General features: G+C 36.3%; 1 protein-coding gene across 1 annotated transcript in view; it reads left to right on the top strand.

The window, feature by feature from the left end:
* Nucleotides 1–24122, top strand: part of REEP3 (receptor accessory protein 3) — a 100388-nt gene that overhangs the window by 32823 nt on the left and 43443 nt on the right. Inside the window, exon 2 of the mRNA XM_043476855.1 lies at nt 16246–16318. Coding sequence (XP_043332790.1) covers nt 16246–16318 — 73 coding nt within the window. The remainder of the gene's footprint in view (nt 1–16245; nt 16319–24122) is intronic.

Genomic DNA, 24122 nt, shown 5'->3' with positions numbered 1-24122 from the left:
GCCAGAGAGCTTGTTAGTGCCCAACTGTCAGGCTGGTTTCCTGCTGTAATAAGTGATGTCAGAATTAAATGAGGTGGTGGTATAGTTCTTCTAGCACATGTTTGCTTTCTTTTTTCTGTTGATGAGTTGCCCAGGATAGTATAAAGTTCCCTCCTCTCTGATTTGCTTGTACAAAGAAAGTACTTAGACATCCTCTTATCAGCTGACCACCTCCAAGAGAACACAGAGATTATCTTTAGATGCTTTCACAATGTTTAATTTTTATGTTCTGGTGGTTTGATTTTTATAATTTCTGTTATTGATTATTTCTTAAACAAAATAAGGAGACGAAACCTTCTTTAAACATCCTTACTCAAAGAGTAACATGCAGGGTGCCTATGAAAAGAGGGAGAGTTCTCAACATAAATAGAAAGATTGTTCTAGCTCTAAGGAATGGCATGAGAAAAAAATTATTGAACTGGAAATAACAGACCTATTAGAAAGATGTGAACAAGTGAAATGAAGGAAGTGGTTTAAGAAGTATGAAAATAGACTGTTTTGATTCCCAAATCATCACAAGCTTATTTTTAATTAAAAAGCAATGGGGATTCACAGTGGTGTCCTTCCTTCTAGAATATACAGTGCCTGTCACAAGTGTGCTATCACTGCTATCTGTTTTTGTGTAATGGAGAGAAATTAACAGATTATTTGAAAGCAAATTATTCAGTTCACTTTAGACCGGTTGGAGCCCAGTAAAGAGTTGTTATGCCTGTTTGTGAGGGGGCTATAGATGACTACAGTATGGATTGCACAGTAGATATGAATGCACAGTGGGAGGACTTGGCAGCAATTTTAAATCTGAGTTCAATTCAGGGAAGTTCACTTGGAGGTCAGGATAGAACCCATGTTTATGGCTTTTCTTACTCATCTCCTTTTTATTTGTGTAGAGGCGTGTACTTCAAGAGAGGAAGTTTTCTCAACATATTCAGAAGTGGTTTATGTGTGATTTTTCTTCACCAGAAGCTTTTTTTAAACTTTAGATTACAGCCGAACTCTCCTTATCTTTAATGTTGATGGGGCTAATGCTGAGTTTGGGTTTTAACAGATCCTGTGTTTAAGGGGCTAAATAAAGAAATAGTTTCTCTGAGTTGAGAGTTATTCAAGAGTCAGGGTCAACGTCAGATGATGTGAGTAATTCTTAACTCCATCAAGTATAGCCACTTAACCAGTTTGATAGGAATGTAGAGTATGTGAATGTTGATTAAACAGTATTCTTTAGGTACTGTATACCCAGCCAAAAAATGGGTTTCATTTCTCCAAAGAAGACATACAAATGCCCAACAGGAACATGAAAAGATGCTCAACGTCGCTAAATATTAGAGAAATGCAAATCAAAACTACCCTGAGGTATCACCTCACACTGGTCAGAATGGCCACCATTAAAATATCTACAAATAACAAATGCTGGCGAGAGGGTGTGGAGAAAAGGGAACCCTCCTACACGGTTGGTTGGAATGTAAATTCATGCAGTTACTATTTGTGGAGAACAGTGTGAAGATTCCTTAGAAAACTAGAAATAGAATTACCATATGATCTGGCAGTCTCACTCCTGGGCATGTATCCAGAAAAAACTATAATCCAAAAGGATACATGCACCCCTTTGTTCATGACAGCAGTATTTACACTAGCCAAGACGTGGAAACAGCCTGAATGACCACTGACAGATGAATGGATAAAGAAGATGTGGTACACATACAACAGAGTACTACTCGGCCATAAAAAAGAATGAAGTAATGCCATTTGCAGCAACATGGATGAACCAACAGATTATCATACTGAGCGAAGTAAGACAGTTAAAGACAAGTATTATATCACTTACATGTGAAATCTAAAATATGACACAGATGAACTTATTTACAAAACAGAAACAGGCACACAGACCTATGGTTACCAAAGGGAAAAGGGAGGAGGGATAAATTCGGAATTTGGGATTAGCAAATACAAACTACTGTTTATAAAATATAATATATAAACAAGGTCCTACTATATAGAACAGGGAACTAACTATATTCACTATCTTACAATAAACCATAATGGAAAATAATATGAAGAAGAATTATATACATGTATGTATGGATATAAAAAACTGAGTCACTTTGCTGTACAACAGAAATTAGCACACTGTAAATCAACTCTACTTTAATAAAAATGTTAGAAAATGGATCTCAGATATCTTTTTATATGCGACAGTAATACATTAGTGGGTCACAATTCACAATTACTTAGATAACTTGTGAACATTGATTTCATTCAACTACTAATGTTGAAGATATTTGCTATGAGTTACACATTGTATGAATTAACAGAGTTTTTTGAAATAGAGCAAAGAACACAGGTTTTAAAATTGGAAGTTCTATATTTTGTTTTGGCTTCGATACTTGGTGGATACTTTATTCATAATATCAATTAGTTTCTGAGCCTTATCATCTATAGAGATAGAACAATAATACCTATCCTATGTGTGAGTTTCTTATTTGTAGTGACAATTAGAATGGAAAAATTAGACCTGGTAAACGGGAATGCTGTCGATTTTAGGAAACGTCTTTTAGTTATGTATGGCATTCTACACAGCACTGTCCACAGGAAGCCTAGTTCCTTGAGGGCCTCAAAAGCTGGTGATTCTATAGGATATTCTGTATTGAGTTCAGCATTATTTTTAAATATTTTTCTTTAGTCTGGGTCTACCACACAGTAGACCTGGTAGTTGGAGGGTGAGGTGATGGGCAGGGGAGAGAGTAAGAGGATGATGAAATACTAGTCTGATTTGCTGTGGATTGATTTCTTCCCTTTAGTGTTATCTTTAGGTTTCCTTTTAGAGTAGAAATTAGAGCTCTGAAGTAAAGTTAGAAGTTTAGTTCTGACGACATGAAAATTCCAAGCTTCATAGCTCTTGATGACTATAATTAAAACATGTATAAAGTCTTACAAAGGAATTTTTTTTTTTACTGTTTTTTTTTTTCTTCTTGGCAGTTTTAAACTTGTATCACTGGTTAAAGAATTCAGGGTTTGGGCTTTTCTCATGGGTTTTTTATTCCTAATTGTAATTTTCATACTTTCTTTAAGACCACACGTTTTACTAAATGGGAATTCTCTACTAGAGAACTCTTAGCAACAGATCTTTTCTTGAAATTTGTATAAGACAAAGTTACATATTATTTTGCAGTAATCATGCATGAACTTCTGCTACCTGATGGCTGCTTAAACAGTAGCATAATGACTCATTTAGCATGGATATACACAGATACATGGATCATCACTGGACCCTGTACCAGCTGTAATCATTTGGCCATAAACAGGCACAAATTTATTATTTTCAAGGATTTACTAATTTTTACCACTTTATATAATTCTTTTTCCTTATAATCTCTTAACATTTATTTTAGTGCTTAAGTAAGGACACAGTTTGGCAAAAGTCAAGATAGCCTATAGTCATTTTCACATTACTTTTAAAAATACACTTTGACCTCCTCATATGGACTGCATATTGCTTAATCATAATCAGCTTTAATCCAAAACTAAAGTAACCTAATGTCGTGACACCTTAGTTTCTTGAAGACGCAGAATTCAGAAATTCAGATTCTTCAGCCCCACTTCCAAAGATTCTCATTCCCAGTTGATCCTTGTATCTGGACAGATTTGGGAGCTTCTAAACCATTTATAGAGAGCTTTTCAAATAGTTCAAGGGTTTAGGATTCCTCAGAGGATTCTACAATCAGTGAAACTAAATTAAATTCTCTAGGACAACTTAACGCATTTGTCTCATTTATTTGCATTCATCTCTTATTTTTTCATGATCCCAAGAAAGATTTCCTCTGAAGGGAAAAATACTACTTTGAAACAATTCAGAAAACTACTGTTATAAAATAGATTGTTTCTAAAATTCCCTCGTGTTTAAGATTCTGATTTTATTTTAAAAACTCAGAGTCTGTGTTAATGTTAGAGACCCAATCTTCAAACAGAATTGATCTATTCGAACACAGAATTAACTATGATAAAGGGCAAAATACATTTGCCCTCTTTATCTTACATGAAGCCTTTTATAAATATAAACTTGGTTGCCAGAATAGCCTGCCTTTTTGTTTTCATTAAATCCTGTGAATTCTTTCTATGTATAGTATTTCATTGTCCTCCTGATAGAAGCACACTATAGTTTCACTTGGCTAAAAGACATGTAGGCAGTGGAGTGCTGGGAATGCTTAACAACTGGAGCAAAGGGACTGATTCATATCATTTACCAGTTTCCATGATGTAAATACTCCCAACAATAATAGCCTGTTTCACGCTGCCAGTGTGATGTCACCGAATGTGGAGCTGGGAGGAGACACCCACCGAACTTAGTATTTCCACTATATACATAGAATAGGCAGAAATAACTGCAAGAGCTTAGCAAAATAGAATAAGGTAATTAGGAAGAAGTGAGGAGTTTGAGTATTTACCATTTGACTATTCATGTGTTTTCTATATTCAAATTAGTTAACCATAAGCTATTCTAGAAATTACATGCTTCTTTGGTGAAATAGTGTTTCAAAATGAGAGATTTTTACTTTACATTTTCTACTTTGTTTTTCAGATTACCTATACATTTTAAACAACAAAAACAGTATTTAAAAAGGAGCCCTCCAAAATATTTTAACATGTGGCTAAGTTGGGGAACTACCCATGGTTCCCAAACTCGGCTCCCCAAACTAAAAAATGCCTTTCTTGGTTCTCTGGTACCATAGAGCTGAATTCTGTGCTTAGCCGTTGTGACCAGTACATTTTGACTATTTATTTATGCTCTGTTGTGTTTTTTCAAATTATCTGAGAAATCATTTGCCAAATGTATGTTAGAAAATAAAGAAAAATTAGAGAATTAAGAATAGGAAAAAATAGCAATCAAAGTAGAAAATAAAAACCTGTGAATACAAGAACTGTATAAATATGCCAATCTTAAGGCCTGTCTGTGATGGTTGAACAGCAAATTTTGCCTATCGGCTTCCTGGCAACTAGTCGGGAGGGAAAAAAGGAGCGATATGATTCTTATCAGATAGAAGGTAGGGCATCATTTTCTCAAAGAAAGCTAAGTACTGAATTCCAAGTTAAATCTCACATATTAGATTTAATATACAGGAATATAATATATTACACAATATATAATACACAATGCTCTTAATACTATTCCCCTGTTATTTATAGTCATGGGTTTCATATGGCAGTTTCTTATACTGTACTTCAAGAAGAAACAAGAATGTATTATTAAAAAATAATAATTCCTTTAAAGTGACTTTCCCTCAAAGAAGATACGCGTGATGTTTAAGAACATAACCTGGTAGTCGAGCTTGATCCCAATTTAGGATGACACCACCTAGAGAAATAAAGGTTTAGAACAAGGATGGCCAAAAACAAACAAAAAAAAAAGGCAAGTTAAATCCACTTAGCGTCTGTCCTTTGTTGTGAACTCATGTTGGTGCTGTGTTGACAAGTTTCCGAGACAGGGTCGGCAGAAAAAAGTGCAGTGAATGAGTAGCAGTTTCTCTCTTGGTCACAGGAATGAGCAGCTGAGAGACCTCTGCATGTTTACTATCCTTAGGTCATGTTATTTTATGTGCACTTCACTGGTCTCAGTCTTTAGTGTAAAGTGAATTACAGACAGATGGGGTTTGTTTATACTCTGTGATGAGGGCCCGGAATGTTTTATTTTGCATTGCTCTTTAAGAGTGTACATGGTATCTTGTTAATTATGACAGACTCGCCGTAACGAGCCTGGTACATCTGTCTTTCATCATTCTGATTTTTGATCCTATGTTCTGTTTCTTTAATATTAGCTATTCCATTTCAGTTAATCTTTCTTCTCATTGAGTTTGTCCTGTAATGTAATAGAACACCATAACATTTTTTGTTTGTTTGGGAGCATGATTCTGAACGCAGTGCAATAAGGAGAATTTGCCAACCGAGCAACCCCAGGTGCCAATGAGTATGGTCATATTACGTATTGGTGTTTTATGGTTTATTATCAGCAATAAGCTATTTGTTATGCTTACTTTTAGCAAACTACAGTCACAATTCTAATATTAGAGCAGTAACTTGTAATACAAAGACAATTCAGGGGAAATTAAGATCTGAAATTAAATGTTAGCATCATTGTAATATTTGGGGATGTTTTCCTCTTTTAAGTATCAATTTATGCACCACATGATTGTTCTAATCCATATATTATCTACAAAACACAGTTCATCCACTGGAAAAAATGCCCACTGACTCTCCTACTGTATTTTACTTGTTTGACTTCTGTGTTATTACATAGTCCTTAAATGGGTATTTTATACATTCCTTATAAGAATATAATATTACTTTTCCAAAGAGCAATTTGGCAATATATATCAAAGATCTTCAAAATCTCAGCCCCTTTGACTTAGCTATTCCAGTTCTACGATATGTCATTAGGAGATAAACAGTGATTTTTTTAAGTGTGGATTTTGCAGTAGAGTGCCTGACTTTGAATGTAGCCAATAAACTTACAAGATATTTAACACTGGATTTTTTTTAAACTTCTGTAAGGCTCAGTTTTTGCATTTGTAAAATAGGTATGAAAATATCACCTATCTCTAGGTGTTAGTATGAGAACTAAGTTGAAATGATATATCAAAAGTGTTTAACATCCTGCCTAATATGAAATGTTGATAAATAATTGCTATTATTAGTAATTATAGAGACTTATAAGGATAAAAGTCTATGTGCTCTAAGATGTCAATTGATTATGTTTAAATTATGATATTTTATAACATAATATAGAACTTTTTTAATATTGGTCTTTAAAATGTTAAGATAATGTTGTAAAAGATTGTAGAAAAACTAGAAAAGATAATGCCAAAATGTTAAGGCTGGATCACTGTTAATTTTTAAAACTACATGATACATTCTCTTACATAAATCATACCAATGTTTTCTTAGGTCAGTGTCCTAAGGCACTAGAAATAAAAACAAAAATAAACAAATGAGACCTAATCAAGCTTACAAACTTTTGCACAGCAAAGGAAACCATAAACAAAATGAAAAGACAAGCTACAGACAGAGAAAATATTTGCAAACAGTGCAACAGACAAGGGCTTAATCTCCAAAATATAAAAACAGCTCATGCCCCTTATACAGAGTGAAGTAAGCCAGAAAGATAAAGAACATTACAGCATACTAACACATATATATGGAATTTAGAAAGATGGTAACGATAACCCTATATGCAAAACAGAAAAAGAGACACAGAAATACAGAACAGACTTTTGAACTCTGTGGGAGAAGGTGAGGGTGGGATGTTTCAAAAGAACAGCATGTATACTATCTATGGTGAAACAGATCACCAGCCCAGGTGGGATGCATGAGACAAGTGCTCGGGCCTGGTACACTGGGAAGACCCAGAGGAATCGGGTGGAGAGGGAGGTGGGAGGGGGGATCGGGATGGGGAATAAGTGTAACTCTATGGCTGATTCATATCAATGTATGACAAAACCCACTGAAATGTTGTGAAGTAATTAGCCTCCAACCAATAAAAAAATTAAAAACAAACAAACAAACAAACAAAAACAGCTCATGTAACTCAACAAAAAAAACAAACAACCCAATCAAAAAAATGGGCAGAAGACCTAAATAAACATTCCTCCAAAGAAGACATACGGATGGCCAATGGGCACATGAAAAGATGCTCAACATCACTAATTATTAGAGAAATGAAAATCAAAATTACACACCTGTCAGAATGGCCATCATTAAAAAGTCTACAAATAAGTGCTGGAAAGGGTGTGGAGAAAAGGGACCCGTCCTCCTACAATGCTGGTGGCGGTATAAGTTGGTGAGCCATAATGGAAGACAGTATGGAGGTTCCTCAGAAAACTAAAAACAGAATTATCATATGATCCAGCAATCCCACTCCTGGGCATATACCCAGACAGAACTATAATTCAAAAAGATACATGCACCCCTATGTTCATAGCAGCAGTATTCACAGTAGCCAAGACATGGAAACAACCTACATGTCCATCAAGACGAATGGATAAAGATGTAGTGCGTATATACAGTGGAATACTACTCAACCATAGCAAAGAACAAAACAGCATCATTTGCAACAACATGGATACAACTGGAGATTATCATACTAAGTGAAGTAAGTCAGAAAGAGAAAGACAAATACTATATGATATCACTTATATGTGGAATTTAAAACATGACACAAATGAACCCATCCAGGAAACAGAAACAGACTCACAGAGAACAAACTTGTGGCTGCCAGGAGGTAGGGGTGGAGGAAGGATGGACTGGGAGTTATAGGTCAGTAGATGCCAGCTTTTATATATATAATGGATAAACAAGATCCTGCTTTATAGCACAGTCAACTGTATTCAGTATCCTTGGATAAACCATAATGAAAAAGGATACATGTGTCTGTGTAACTGAGTCATTTTGCTATACTACAGCAATTACAACATTGTAAATCAACTACAGTTAAAAAAACTTGCTAATAGAGGGATTTGCTTTATTAACACTATTCTATTTGTGTGTGACTTTATTTTTCATTTTTTTAATTATTTACTTTTGGCTGTGCTGGTTCTTTGTTTCTAGGTCTTTTCTCTAGTTGCGGCAGGCAGGGGCTACTCTTCATTGCAGCGCGCGGGCTTCTCACTGTGGTGGCTTCTCTTGGTGCGGAGCCTGGACTCTAGGGCATGCAGGCTTCAGCAGTTCTGACACGTGGGTCCTGGGCTCCAGAGCACAGGCTTAGTCGTTGTGGCACATGAGCTTAGTTGCTCTGCGGCATGTGGAATCTTCCTGGATTCAGGGATCAAACCCGTGTCTGCTGCATTGGCAGGCGGATTCTTTACCACTGAGCCACCAAGGAAGCCCTTTCAGTGTTTTTAAAAGAATGACAAGAGTAATAAAAAGGAAGTTTAAATCCTTGGAATTAGTGCTTTGTAATTTGTTTAAATGTTAATTAAATTGATCAGTTTGTTATTAAAATATTATTGATGCATTTTTTAAAGTTTGAAAGACTTTGAGTGATATATCAGGCTTGTGAAAAGTTTAGTAAAAATCATAACAAATACATTTATAAAAGAAAGATGGGTAATTAGCCTCCAACTAATTAAAAAAAATAAAATAAAATAAAAAATTTAAAAAAAAAAGAAAGATGGTTTATTCAGTCATGGAATTTCTTGGTGATTTTTATTGTCTTTTTTATGCTTTTGTATATCTTCCAAAAATTCTGCAATAAGTTCTTTTTTAGAATCTTAATCAGAAAAGTATTTAATCAATTTTTTATGAATTGATGCTTAACTTTTATGCTTTGATGACATTAATTCTAGTATTGAGTGCACCCTTATTCATTGCTTCTTAGATTGCCCTTTGAACATGTAATTTTCAAACAATTTTGGTGGAAGATGGATTGTGTCTTAACATCTGTCCAGAAGATAGCTATTTCAAGTATTTTTCATATATGAAAAATGATACAAGAACTGTCTTCACTACTGCATTCCCATAAATTTTATTTCCTTTTTTAAACAGTGTTTTTCAGCATAGCCAGTGTTCATATAGGCAACTTTACCTTAATGGGAGGAAAAGGTATGAGTATTTTGGCAAAGTTTTCACCTCTTTAGGCAAAAATAAGATTAAGAGGAAATGAGCAACTATTTCTTCCTGCCTCTGTAACTGAAATGATATTCATATTTATAGGTCAAGTTTATTTGTAGTAAATACTCTCTTTATAAACTGTAAATTTATCTTGTAGGTGGCCTTCTAAAATAAACTTTATTTGATTTTGTACACTATGTGCTCATGCTTTGGCTTTATGCCTGACCTCCCAGGTTGCAAACATCTACAGTAGAGCCCAATATTAAAGAAAATGAACCCAAAAATTAACTGAGAAAATATTACAATGTTAGTAATAAATTATCCAGTAATATTCTCATTGGAGCAATAATAAATTATAATATGAACAGTGGTGGTCTTTAAAAATTGTCCCACTATTCACTAAGACATTTAATCTTTCCCATGTTCCAAATGAAATACATTATTGGTTTCTACTCTTTACAACATTTAGGTGTTAGGGACATAATATTTGTTCATTTGACTGGTTCTATTCAATACAGAGGTTAAAAAATAAAGGCAAAACACCCGTATGCATAGCACCAACTGGCACCAAATCTTACTATATGTAAGAAAATTATTTTCGAAGTGAGTTATATATACATTAAGAATTCAAACAATCTAAAATAGAGTATGCTAAAGGAAAAATGACTAATGCTAACAAATTCTAAAATTCACAATAAAAGAAATTTAGAAGTCTATGGAAGAGGGTGGGATCTTGGTGGGGAAAAGTTAATTTAGCCAGGAAAAAAAAAATAGAAAAAGGAGAGGGAGGGAGGGGAGGATAAGGAGGAAAGGAGACTTTGCAGGCAGGGAGCACACACTCCAGGACTGAAGCAGAAATACAAGAGGCATGTTGAGGAAACCCTGTTGGAACCGATGGTTTATATAAGGCAGTGGTTTTCCAAATTACGTTCTGATATGAGTCCCCACATGGGCCGGTTGGCAAGCAGGTGAAGAGGCCAGCTATTAAAGTCTTTGGGCAAGGTGGTACAGCAGGTGTGTTAGGAAGATGGATCTGACCATGGAGCCAGAGCTGTGCTGGGAAAACCATTGAGTAAGTCAGATGAGACGGCACACGCCCAAATGTATCACTGGCCACTGGTATATCAATAAAAGACGATGGATGCATGGGTGCTCCCCAAGGAGAAACCCGAGTTACAGATTGAATGCGTGATATAGCAGGGGAAGGAGAAGTAAAAGATTCATACACTGATAGTGATGGAAAAGTTCATGTTGAATTTAAATCCAGCTACTAGTACTAGGTTGTATGAGAATATGGAAGATAACACGTTGATTGTGTCCCGGTTGTAAAAGGAAATACAAAGTAGACAGAAATGATTAACTTGAATGTGTAAACCTTTATCTGCAGTGGCTGACGGTGGGATTACACCTTAGGTTGGCAGTGAGGATGAATACATAGCGGACCTGAGAGTTGTGTTCTCGTTTACACCTCAGGTGCTAAGTCAACTGACTTCTTAGAAACCACTAAGCTGGAAAGCCTCTATGCCTCTTGAAAGGTTAGACTGAAAAGCCCGAGGCTCTGTGGCACAGCTCACAATCTCATAGCCAGAGTCTGGGAAGTGGTTTCTGGTGAGGTAGCATTCACAGGGTAGTATTACTAGATAACAGAGAGTGTTAATAATGTGACTTTCAGTTGGCGAGGATAAAATCCCGAGCAGGAGAAGACTTGTTGTTCCTCAGGCCTGGTGATATGAGCCCCAAATGCATGGTTCAGCTTTCTGAAGGATGTCACCAGGGATTTATAGCCCATCCCCCCTCCCTCAGATAAACTATAAATGAACTAAAAACCTCTCTTTCTTTATATCTCTCATATAAAGATATAAATATTCACTTGCTCTCAGTCTAAGAATGCATATTTAAATAGAAACACTTATTTGAAAGTCCTTAAATTAGTATGTGTTACGGGCTGAATTGTGTCCCTCTCCCAAAACTTGTATGTTGAAGTCTTAACCTGCAGTATATCTCAGAATGTGACTGTATTTGGAGATAAGATCTTTAAAGAGGCAAGTAAGCTAAAATGAGGTATTCAGAGTGGGCCGTAATCCAATATGACTGGTATTCTTACAAGAAGAAGAGATTAGGACACACACACAGACCAAGGTATGACCACATGAGGACACAGTGAGAACCTGACCATCTACAATCCAAAGAGAAATACCTCAGGAAAAAACTAAACTAGCCCACACCTTGACCTTGGACTTCCAGCCATCAGAACTATGAGACGATAAACATCTATTGTTTTAACCATCCAGTCTGTGGTATTTGGTTATGGCAGCCCTGGCAAATGTAATACATTATGTATTTGAGCAAACTTCATAAACAAAATCAAAAGATAATAACCTAGAAAGATATTGGCTAACATACAAAACACACAAAGGGCCTTGAGTCACCTACATTCCAGTAACAGTGAGCACACTTAGCACTCAGATTTTAAATACCAGACAGTCTTAAATACCGCTGTCCGATAAAAGAAACCAAGACTCCATGGAGAAGTGGCTGATTCTAGGGACGCAACAGGAATTATTACATGGTATGAGCCAGGTCCATTTTTTTTTTGAGCCAGGTCCATTTTATAGTGCCAGAAAGTAATTAGTAATTGCTTAAAAAAAAAAAGTCCCTCCCAATTATAGAGGTAAATCGAAGGGACACAGGAATTAACTGAAAGATCTCCCAACGTTCAAAGCTTTTGAGTAACATATAGATTAAAACCTAAAAAGTGTAAAATAAGCATACAAGTCCATATTGATGTAAATAAATTATTGAATAAATGGCTGGGGAATAATAGACAAATCTCCACGCAGAAGAATTCCGAATAATTTATATAGCTACTGCACCCTCAAGGAGATAGAGGTCAGCTCCTCACTCAAGCATGGCCCGTGCGTAGTGACTTCCTTCTCCAGACCGCAGCATGGAAAGCAGGCTGGGCGGGGGAGTAACCTCACAACGGCAGGTCGAACGGACGCCACTGCAGCCTGGTGTTCAGGCTTGACGTCAACAGTGAAGCCGTGCTGATAGTGTGTGCCCTCGATATCATGTGATGTGATGGAACTGTGCTTCTGGGATTTTCCTCAGCAAAACCCATACCGTACCTAATCATAAGAAAAACATCAGACAGATGCCAGTAGAGCAGTTTCCTATAGTGGTCAGTTCAGTTGCTCAGTCGTGTCCAACTCTTTGCGACCCCATGAATCGCAGCACGCCAGGCCTCCCTGTCCATCACCAACTCCCGGAGTTTACTCAAACTCATGTCCATTGAGTCGGTGATGCCATCCAGCCATCTCATCCTCTGTCGTCCCCTTCTCCTCTCGCCCTCAATCTTTCCCAGCATCAGGGTCTTTTCAAATGAGTCAGCTCTTCACATCAGGTGGCCAAAGTAGTGGAGTTTCAGCTTCAACATCAGTCCTTCCAATGAACCTGAGGACTGATCTCCTTTAGGAAGGACTGGTTGGATCTCCCTGCAGTCCAAGGGAATCTCAAGAGTCCTCCAACACCACAGTTCAAAAGCATCAATTCTTTGGCCCTCAGCTTTCTTCACAGTCCAACTCTCACATCCATACATGACCACTGGAAAAACCGTAGCCTTGACTAGACGGACCTTTGTTGGCAAAGTGATGTCTCTGCTTTTTAATATGCTGTCTAGGTTGGTCATAACTTTCCTTCCAAGAAGTGTCTTTTTAATTTCATGGCTGCAGTCACCATCTGCAGTGGTATTAGAGCCCAAAAAAAGTCTGCCACTGTTTCCCATCTATTTGCCATGAAGTGATGGGACCGGATGCCATGATCTTAGTTTTCTGAATGTTGAGCTTTAAGCCAACTTTTTCACTCTTCTCTTTCACTTTCATCAAGAAGCTCTTTAGTTCTTCTTCACTTTCTGCCATAAGGGTGGTGTCATCTGCATATCTGAGGTTATTGATATTTCTCCCGGCAGTCTTGATTCCAGCTTGTGCTTCATCTAGCCCAGCGTTTCTCATGATGTACTCTGAGATATATATAAGTTAAATAAGCAGGGTGACAATATACAGCCTTGATGTACTCCTTTTCCTATTTGGAACCAGTCTGTTCTGTGTCCAGTTCTAACTGTTGCTTTCTGACCTGCATACAGATTTCTGAAGAGGCAGGTCAGGTGGTCTGGTATTCCTACAGTGTAGTTGATCTATATTCCTCAAAACTGTCCAGATCATTTCCCAAGGAGTCTGAGAAACTGTTGCAGCCAAGAGTCCTAAGGAGGGACAACAACAACTGTAAATATGCTATCTTTAATGGGATCCTGGGACAGAAAAAGGATGCTAAGTAAAAACTGTAAGAAATCTGAATAAAGTATGGATTTTGTGAAAGTCACTCAGTCATGTCTGACTCTTTGCAACACAGTGGACTGTAGCCTATGGACAAGCTCCTCTGTCCATGAAATTCTCCAGGCAAGAGTACTGGAGTGGGTTGCCATGCCCTTCTCCAGGGGATCTTCCCAACCCAGGGGTTAAACCCAGGTCTCCCTCATTGCAGGCAGATTCTTTACCATCTGAACCACCAAGGAAGCCTGGACTTTAGTTAATAATATAGTTTAAATGATTTATTAATTATGACAAATATACCATACTCATACAAGGTAGTGTTAATAGGACTTAGTGGGAACTATTGGGAACTATCTATACTATCTTCCCTACTTTTCTGTAAAAATAAAACTATTCTAGAACTCCTTTTAAAAATAAACCAAAACAGGAAAGTAGACAACAGAATATCATACACTTCATGTATCGGAAAAACAGTAAACACTTGAAAAAAAAAACTCGAACTACTAACACATATGAGATGATTATTTTTCTCTTATTTAGCTGGCAAACTTTTTAAAAAAATCATGATACACATGATTGGCAATGTATAGGAATGTAAAGTAGAACTCCTTCTCTGCAGGGCGCATTTGGTAACAGGCAAAAATGTCTATACTCTATGAAGCAGCAACATCACAATTAAGAAGTGAATATCAGTGTGCACAGAAATTTTTTTTGTATTATGTGCAATAGTGCGAAGACATCTGGTACAAACTGCTCAAGCTACTATGGGAACGCACTTCCTCTAAGTTTCCACACCCCACCTGGGAACTTCTTGGAAAAAAAATTTTTTAATGACTGGTCAACCTATAGCTGTGATCCAAGGATAAGAAAAATGGCCTAAAAATACTAGCTCTTTATTGGCATAGGATAGGAAAGTGGACTGAAGTTCCCTTATGTCCAAGACTTTCTCCTATCATCAACATCCTGGGGCTAATCAAACTAAGACCCCTACTTCCCCAGAGGGACAATCCCTGCTGGGACCAATCTGCCCTTGTTATCAGGGCCAATTTGAGCACTATCTGGTCTAAATTTTGGCTATGAAACTATGACCATGGAAAAATACGATTTTTGACAGTGTGGTCACAGTATTCTTTAGACTCCAGAGAAAGTTTGAAGAAAATTCCGTTTTAGAATTCTTGCCCTGAGGAAATAACTCCTCCTGTGCCTCAAGAGAGGCTTCCCAGATGGCACTAGTGGTAATGAACTTGCCTGGCAATGCAGGAGACATTGGAGACGCTGGTTCGATCCCTAGGTTGGGAAGATTCCCTGGAGGAGGGCATGGCAACCCACTCCAGTAGTCTTGCCTGGAGAATCCCCAGGGACAGAGGAGCCTGGCAGGCTACAGTCCATGGGGTCACAAAGAGTCGGACATGACTGAGTGACTAAGTACAGCACAATAGTAGAAATCTGGAAATTAACCAAAAGCCTATAAATACGGGACTGTTTTAAACCATGCGGATATCATTGTGGAATGTAGTGAAGGTATCAATACTGTAGACTAATATCTGAAGAGAAAAATTCCATGATGTATTATGTGAAAATGCCAATGTGTACTGTGTCATATCATTTCTGTGTCTATATATGTGTATATACACACACACATTCCTTGGATCTGGGATTTGGTGAAATAATTTAATGCTATCTGTTAGAACTAAATCCTGTTAGTAATTGTCATTTTATAAATGCTTTGTGTTATTTTAATATATATTATAATAAATATATCAAGTATTGTTTCATAGCACTGTCATAATTAGAAATCAGAGTGAAGGACCACCTTTTCCATTATCACAAATTGTGTGTGTGTATGCAAACATTATGTCTGTTTTAGTTTTGCATCCCATGGATAAAAAATGGGATTTGCATACACTAAAGTGTTGCCTGTGGTAATTTCTGACTCATAGTCTGAGGACAATTTTTATTTTACTTCCTGCAATTTTGGACATTTTCCAAAATGTTCAGGGATCCACAGAATATTTTTTGTGGAATAAAAGATTTTAAATGGCCATTTTTAAAATAAATCTTTTTTTCCTATAAACCTGTGTAAAATATTAAAACTGTCCTTTTGTTTTCAAAAAATATTTTTTTACTTTGATTTTCTGAGTGGATTTAGTTTATACACCAAGTTTTTGTACATTCACACTGTCATGTGTTTTTCATGTACTAGCTACTTTTCTATTAGGTGAAATTTTCATGAGCTATTAAAACCATTGTTATGTTTGATTTGTCCTCTTGCACTTTTTGCTTTTAGGTTGGTGTTTGGAATGCTTTATCCTGCATATTATTCATACAAAGCTGTGAAAACGAAAAACGTAAAGGAATATGTAAGTATAGTTTTGTGAGTGATCAATTCTAGTTGAATGTTTCCACTGTATACAATACGAGAAAAACATTATTTTAGAAACAGCTGGAATAATGTTTTGGGGTAAAAATGTTATATAAATGTAATGAAGTTCGTCTTTTTTTAAAACTAATTTTGAATATAATTCCAAAGTGGAATTTCAAAAATAATTTGCTGTCACTTGGCATTTAAACAAGTATGATTCCCAAATGAGTCATTGGATCTCTATTCAACCTCCAGTAAAATAAGAGGTTGGGAAATCGTCTGTTTTTCAGTCTTTTTTTTTTTTTTTTTTAATTTTTTTATTAGTTGGAGGCTAATTACTTCACAACATTTCAGTGGGTTTTGTCATACATTGATATGAATCAGCCATAGATTTTACACGTATTCCCCATCCCGATCCCCCCTCCCACCTCCCTCTCCACCCGATTCCTCTGGGTCTTCCCAGTGCACCAGGCCCGAGCACTTGTCTCATGCATCCCACCTGGGCTGGTGATCTGTTTCACCATAGATAGTATACATGCTGTTCTTTTGAAACATCCCACCCTCACCTTCTCCCACAGAGTTCAAAAGTCTGTTCTGTATTTCTGTGTCTCTTTTTCTGTTTTGCATATAGGGTTATCGTTACCATCTTTCTAAATTCCATATATATGTGTTAGTATGCTGTAAATGTTCTTTATCTTTCTGGCTTACTTCACTCTGTATAAGGGGCTCCAGTTTCATCCATCTCATTAGGACTGGTTCAAATGAATTCTTTTTGACGGCTGAGTAAAATTCCATGGTGTATATGTACCACAGCTTCCTTATCCATTCATCTGCTGATGGGCATCTAGGTTGCTTGTTTTTCAGTCTTATAAATGTATCGGTTTACCTGGAATAGCTCTATAGTCCCAAAATCTTTTCCTTCCTTCACAGGCATTTTGTCACCTTCTAATTGATTAAATATATAGATACCTTACGACTACTGACAAGTACATTCTCTTTTTCTTCTTGAATCATACTATGTTGTAATGATTTCCTCTTCAGTCATCAGTCTTTCTTTTCTCTTTCACTTTCCTCTTCCTCATCTCTTAGCTGTTGGTTTGTTTTTTTTTGTTTTACTTTCACTAATTTTTAAATGTTTATTATAATAAATTCTTCAAATATTGTGTTATGGTACTGGCATACTTTAGTTTTTAGATACAAGCACTTTTCTTCAGTTAACAGTGCTTCTCAAGCTACTTGTGATACAGGACCACTTTGGGTTTTTGTTTTTTTTTTTTTAATAATTTCCATTGTGTCGTAGACCAATACTTTTTAAAATAAATTTTAAAAGTAATCACTATAAAAATGAAGTCAAACTCCGAAAATATACAAAATACTGCCGAAACTTTTATCATTAGATGTAGTAGATCTGAAATTATTGTCAATTTTATATTTAAAGCAAAACAGTTAACACTCCACAACCTTGCACTAGTCCACAGACAACGCTTTGCCTTATGGTGTCATATTTTAATTGAAATTCTGTTTTAAAAGATAAAAATAAGACTTGCTCTTCATTTCTAAACACCACAAAAGTATAAGCTGGGAGTATACAACTTGCTGCTAATTAATTGTACTGGCCAATACAATCCTCATTTGAAAAGTTTCTGATAGTGTTATTAAATGAGATTTTTTTTTTTTTTTTCTGAATCTACTTAATTGTATATTTGAAGTACACAGGGTGATATGTTCCTCAACTCTGGGTCCATCTTACCTATGAAGTGTTATAAACCAAGGATAAACAATAACTGGTATATCTGAGTGTCTCTGTGTACCTATCTGTGCTTGAAGTATTCTCACTCCCAAATGTACAATGTTTTTGTTGGAAAAAAATTACAAGTTGAAAATGAAGTTCTAGTAATATGAGGATCTTGTCAGCAGCCACACAAATGCCATCCCCTAAATAAAAGATAAAATTTTGGAAAAGGAAATATAAAAGTATGTATGTGTTAGTCACTCAGTTGTGTCTAACTCTTTGCAACCCCATGGACTGTAGCCCTCCAGACTCCTCTGTTCATGGAATTCTCCAGGCAAAAATACTGGAGTGAGTTGCCGCTTCCTTCTTCAAGGGATGTTCTCAACCCAGAGATTGAATCCAGGTCACCTGCATTGCAAGCAGATTCTTTACCATCTGAGCTATTAGGGAAACCCATAACAGTATAACAAATTACAATAAAAAGAGGCCCTTCATGTGTAAATTAATGATAGAAGGGCAGAAAAAACAGTATTATTCAAGGATTGACCTAAGAACCATTATGACAGTATTATTACATTTCTTACTATGTATCAATTTAATTTTGTTAATGTTTTTAAGGACTTAAAAACATAGATTTGTGTTTTATTCCCTTAGTGCAACACTCAAAATTTTACTACTGCATTATTCTATAAATTTGGTGTTAGTAAGAATGGTCTAATCCTCAAATTTTAGTCCTGCTTCATAAGTTAAAGTAATTTAACCGATGGAAGAGAATCCATTAACATTCTTATTCAAACCATTGGAAAAACTTTAAGACTTGACATGTGCTTATATGTTTATATATACACACATACCTATGTACATACATATTTGGCTATATACTTCGCATATTGCCTTGCACATCTTTTTAGAAATTAACTCATAAAACAAAGAAAGAATTATCTGTACATAATTTTGCTACAGTATTATGACTCTGAAACAAGTTCTTTAACCATCCCTTTGGGAATATCAGAATCATGAGTAATTGAAGGGAAACTGGGGAAGCAAAAAGGCAGGTGGCTGGAGTTGTTTTGATAATTACATGGTAATCAAATCTGCTTCACAAATTACACAAGAGCTAGAGTGAAACGGAAAAACAGTCAGGCATTGAAAGAAAAACGGCAGGAATCTGCTTTTGACACAGAAGTATGATACTACCCTAAGACCTCCTGGGGACCGAACTGTCTGCCATCAAGTCTGCTGAAGAGACTAAGCAGAGATATCATACTAGAAAAATAACCTCTTAACGTTTACGTAATTTCTACCAATTTCAAAATACTTTTTTTTTTCTTTTTTTTTTTCAAAATACTTTTATGTATTATTATTTCCAGTTGCTACTATAACAGTTGCCACACATTTACTGGCTTAAACCAAAGCAAATGTATTCTCTTCCAGTCTCAAAAGTCAGAAATCTGAAATGGAGCCACAGGCCTCATTCCTTTGGGAAACTCTAGGGGAAAATCAGTTTCCTTACCTTTGCTAGCTTCTACAGGCAGCCCACACTCCTTGGCTTACGGCTGTATTCCTCCAGCTTCAAAGCCAGGAACATTGGACTGAGACCTCCTCAAGCTGCTGTCTCTCTGGTTCTCCTGAGATAAAAGAAGGTTCCGAAGTCCTCTTCCCCTAATAAAGACTCTCGTGACTACGTTGGACTCACCTGAGTGATCCAGCCTCCTCGCCCCATCTGAGGGTCAGCTGATTAGCCACCTGAATTCCATGTGCAGCCTGATTTCTCCTCTAACACGCAACCCGACATATTCACAGGTTCCAGGGATTGAGACAGGGCCATCTTTGGAGGAGGGAGACGTTATTCTTCTGCCTAATACAATATCTCAGTGGCCCTCACTCCAATTCCATAAAGTAGTAAGGAATATTGGAATATCACAGGCTCTGTGAAGTGAACTAACTTGCCCAGGGTCACATGAATCATTAAGGCAGGAAAGGTATCAGATTAGAAAATAAATGAGGATTTTTCTCGCTTGAAAAGCAAAAAAGTTGAAACAGCTTTCACCACCAACCAGCGAATATGCCTGTGATTAATTCCAAGGTGAATCTTCCGAGACCCCAGTTATGTGGATATTTTCCAAGAAGAGCTGTGAAACAGCTTAACCAGTATGAGGGCAGGACCCATAAGCATCTAAACCAACTGTAATCAAAATGGTTAAAGATAAAATGAGAAGTTTTTGAAAGTTCTGTATGGTCTTGGCAGTTCTTTAAATATTTCCAGCCTAAATTTACTTGTGACAAAAATGTTGAGTATCATTTTCTTAGTGAGCCTCACCTAAACTTAAGTCATCTGATTTTACCCCTGATTTATAGCAATTTTATCAAAACTCTGTTCTCACAAAGTTTTCTTGTAATTCCATCCAAATTTGTTTTCTATCTGGTAGTTTCTTAATAAGAGTAACTTTCTTAAAATTTCCCTGTTATATTCTTAATAACCTTTTATACTATCTGTATTGTATTTTTTGTGTGTGTGTTTGTTTTTCCCACCGGATAAGCTCCAAAGAGAGTTTTGTTGTTTTGTTAATTGCTATATTCCTATACCTAGAACAGTACATGTTACATAGTAGGTACTCAATATTTTTTTAATGAATAAAGAAGGAAGAAGAGTTGACTTCTAAGTATATAACAAATATTAAATAGTATTTACAAGAACATGTCCCTTTCTTCAGTGGATGGGTCTAGTTTCTCAGCTTTGATTCTGCTCCTTAAGGAGTACACAGACCAGTCTGACTTATCCCTAAGTCCAGTTATTCTGTGATGTTTGGTTAATACCTAAATTCTACTGATATCTTCTACTTCAAAATTATTCTCAGAAAGCAAACGTTTTTGGTTAATTTACTTCTTCCCACCCTAACTGCTACCATTACCTTTAAGCCTGCAAATATTGTAGATTGCACCTGATAAAACAGATGCTGTATTCAAATCAAAACAAATGAAAAGTGCTATGTATTTTGGCAACCTTCCTTTCTTCCTTTGCCTATTTTTAAAATGGAGCTTTCCTAGGATATAATTTCCTGTATAGTGTGGCAGCTATGGCCTACTTAAAGTCTTTCAGTCTTGCAGTAATTGAAATGTAAACTTACTGAAGAACTAGTATGGTTTTGCAATTTTTTTCAAGCCTAGACCGTCTCACGACTTGAAAATAGAGTGTTTACTTCCAAGTTGTGTATAATTGCTGTAGCTTTTCTAGGAAACCAGTGTTCTTATTCTAAGAATGTTGGGGAAAGTGGCAATGAAAAGACTGGGTCACAGTACTTAGAGATCACAGACATTTGGTCCTGAGATTTACTGTGAGCAAGAACAAAGAACAGGGAAAACTCTGGGAGGTGACTTTCTGAAAGGCCCTCTAAACCCTGTTGACTTAGTGTTTGAAAGTGACCTAATTTTTGACTGAATATTTGGGTGATATGAAGGTGAACAAATATGCCACATGCTTGTCATTTGGTAAAATCTTAAGTTGCCTACTACTAGTTCTGTCTGTCAGAAATTTGTCTACCAGTTATAAAGGGGAAAAACGTAGTAAAGAAACTTTATTGCCAAATGTGTTCCCCAGGCATCTTTTCATATTTTGGATTAAAAACACTCATCTGATTGAAGGGTTTTCATAATTTGAGAAGTATGAAAATTTAACGAATTAAAGGGATTTTTAAAAATTTTATCTATTTTTAATTGAAGGATAATTGTTTTAAAATATTGTGTTGGTTTCTGCAATACATCAAAAACAGGGATTTTTTTTTTTAATTTTTTGAAAATTAGTTTTGTCAGGCTGCATTCCTATTTATTTTTTATTCTTTTTTTTTTATTTTTTTTTTTTATTTTTTATTCTGATCTACTTTTAATTTACTTTTTGAAAAAAATTTTACTTTGGGTTTTTATCAAAGCTTTACTTATTTATAATTTTAAAATCAAACAGTTGTTCAAAGCTTATTATGTAAAACAACAGTTCCCCACTTTCCTCCTCCCTGTTTCTAACTTTCGAGGAAACTACTTTCAATTCTTTTATCCGAATCCGTTAGTATTTATCTATACATCTAAATACATGCCTGTATTGCTGTTTCTTAATTTTTCAGATGTATCTCATCAGTTGACTTCCTTCTGTTAAAGATGATTTGTTAGTTACCCAATGTCATTATATACTTGCATAATTTCCCTATAGCCTTCCACTGTCATTAGAATGTAGACTTCCCTTGTGGCTCAGACAGTAAAGCGTCTGCCTACAATATGGGAGACCCGGGTTCGATCCCTGGGTCAGGAAGATCCCCTGGAGAAGGAAATGGCAACCCACTCCTGTACTTTTGCCTGGAAAAGGCCATGGACAAAGGAGCCTGGTAGGCTACAGTCCATAGGGTCGCAAAGAGTCGGACACAACTGAGCGACTTCACTTTCACTTATCATTAGAATGTAATTTGAGTTGGATCAGTATTCAGTATTTATGTTATTGAGGCTAAATTAGAAAAAAGCAATAGAGTCTAGAGATAAAGAACAGGGCTGCTTGGCTTATCATCTTGGCCTTACTAGCTGTATCTTTGAACAGGTTATTTTTTGGCCTCACTTTCCTTATCTGGAAAAAAAGTACAGTAGTGGTACTTGCCTCCTCTGGTGGTTGTGAGGATTATATGAGTTAATACAACAAAGCATTTAAATCAGTACCTATTATATAAGGTTTTTCACCATAGAAACACCATTTGCATCTGATGTCTACAGTATCCTGCCATGACCATTCTTTTTCTTCACAGTAATTTGTTATTCGTTATCTTGTTTTTCTGTTTTGTTTTGTTCACTTATTTGGCATTTTCTGTTCTCTTTGCTTATTTAGACCCACACTCTGACAGATGTGTGAATTTCCTCTCCGTGTATTCTCATCCATTAGATAGTCCAGACTGACTCTTAGATCCTCAGATTTTTTAATCTCCTGTTTTCCTCTTTCTTCTTTTATGTCCTCATTTTGATGCACGCCTTTCTTCCTGAGAAGGCTTTTTGAGAGGTGTTTTTTTTTTTTTTTTTTTGAGAGGGTAGGCTGAAAGTATTTTCCTTCAGAATTTTGTCTTTTAACTTCTTGTGTTGCTGTGCAGCCATCTGACACATTTGGCATTTGGCATCTTACCTGCTTGTGGGAATCTTCTGTGTCCCCATTGTTTCAAATTTTCAAGATGACGTGCCTTGGTGTAAGCCAGTTACAATCAATTTTGCTAAACCTTCAGTCATCCCTTTTAATCCAAGAATGCTTTGTCCTTCAACTCTGGAAATTTGTTTAAAATTATTTCTTTAAGGATTTTCTCTACTTCATTTTCATTAATTGTTTTATCTGCTACTGCTACTGCTAAGTCATTTTAGTCGTGTCCGACTCTGTGCAACCCCATCCCTGGGATTCTCCAGGCAAGAACACTGGAGTGGGTTGCCGTTTCCTTCTCCAATGCATGAAAGTGAAAAGTGAAAGTGAAGTCGCTCAGCCATGTACGACTCTCTGCGACCCCATGGACTGCAGCCTACCAGGCTCCTCCGTCCATGGGATTTTCCAGGCAAGAGTACTGGATTGGGGTGCCATTGTTTTATCTGAGGTTCCTTTTATTCAGTTAGAAAGCCACTTGGACTGATTCTCTAATTTTCTGATCTTTTTTCTTCTCTTTCCCAACTCTTTTTTTGTGTGTGTGCTATATTTTATGGTAGAGTTCCTCAATCTTGTCTTCTCTTCTGTGTTTTAATTTCCGATGGTTTCTTTTATTCTCTGAATGTTCCTTTTTCAATAGCGTCCTATTCTGACTTTGTTTAAAATAGCTTCCCTTTTGTCTGACGATATGAATGATAGCTCTTTAGACATGTTCTTTCTACATTTCGGTCTCTGTTTTTCATGTATGATTTTTTCAAAAGTTAGGTGATCCTCAGTTCCCTACTCATATTTGAATATTATAATGAAAAGCTGATTCAAAGTCCTGAACCCATGAAGAGGCTTGCTGAATGTAATCTTCACTACAAGGTGATTTAACTAGGCAATTTTATTTGTTCCTAGGACTGCCATAAGGAAGTG

The sequence above is a fragment of the Cervus canadensis genome, chromosome 8 (genome assembly GCF_019320065.1).
Source record: "Cervus canadensis isolate Bull #8, Minnesota chromosome 8, ASM1932006v1, whole genome shotgun sequence".
Classification (NCBI taxonomy): Eukaryota; Metazoa; Chordata; class Mammalia; order Artiodactyla; family Cervidae; genus Cervus; species Cervus canadensis.
Note: the sequence above shows the minus strand (reverse complement) of the source record. Positions and strands in the feature narration are given on the sequence as shown.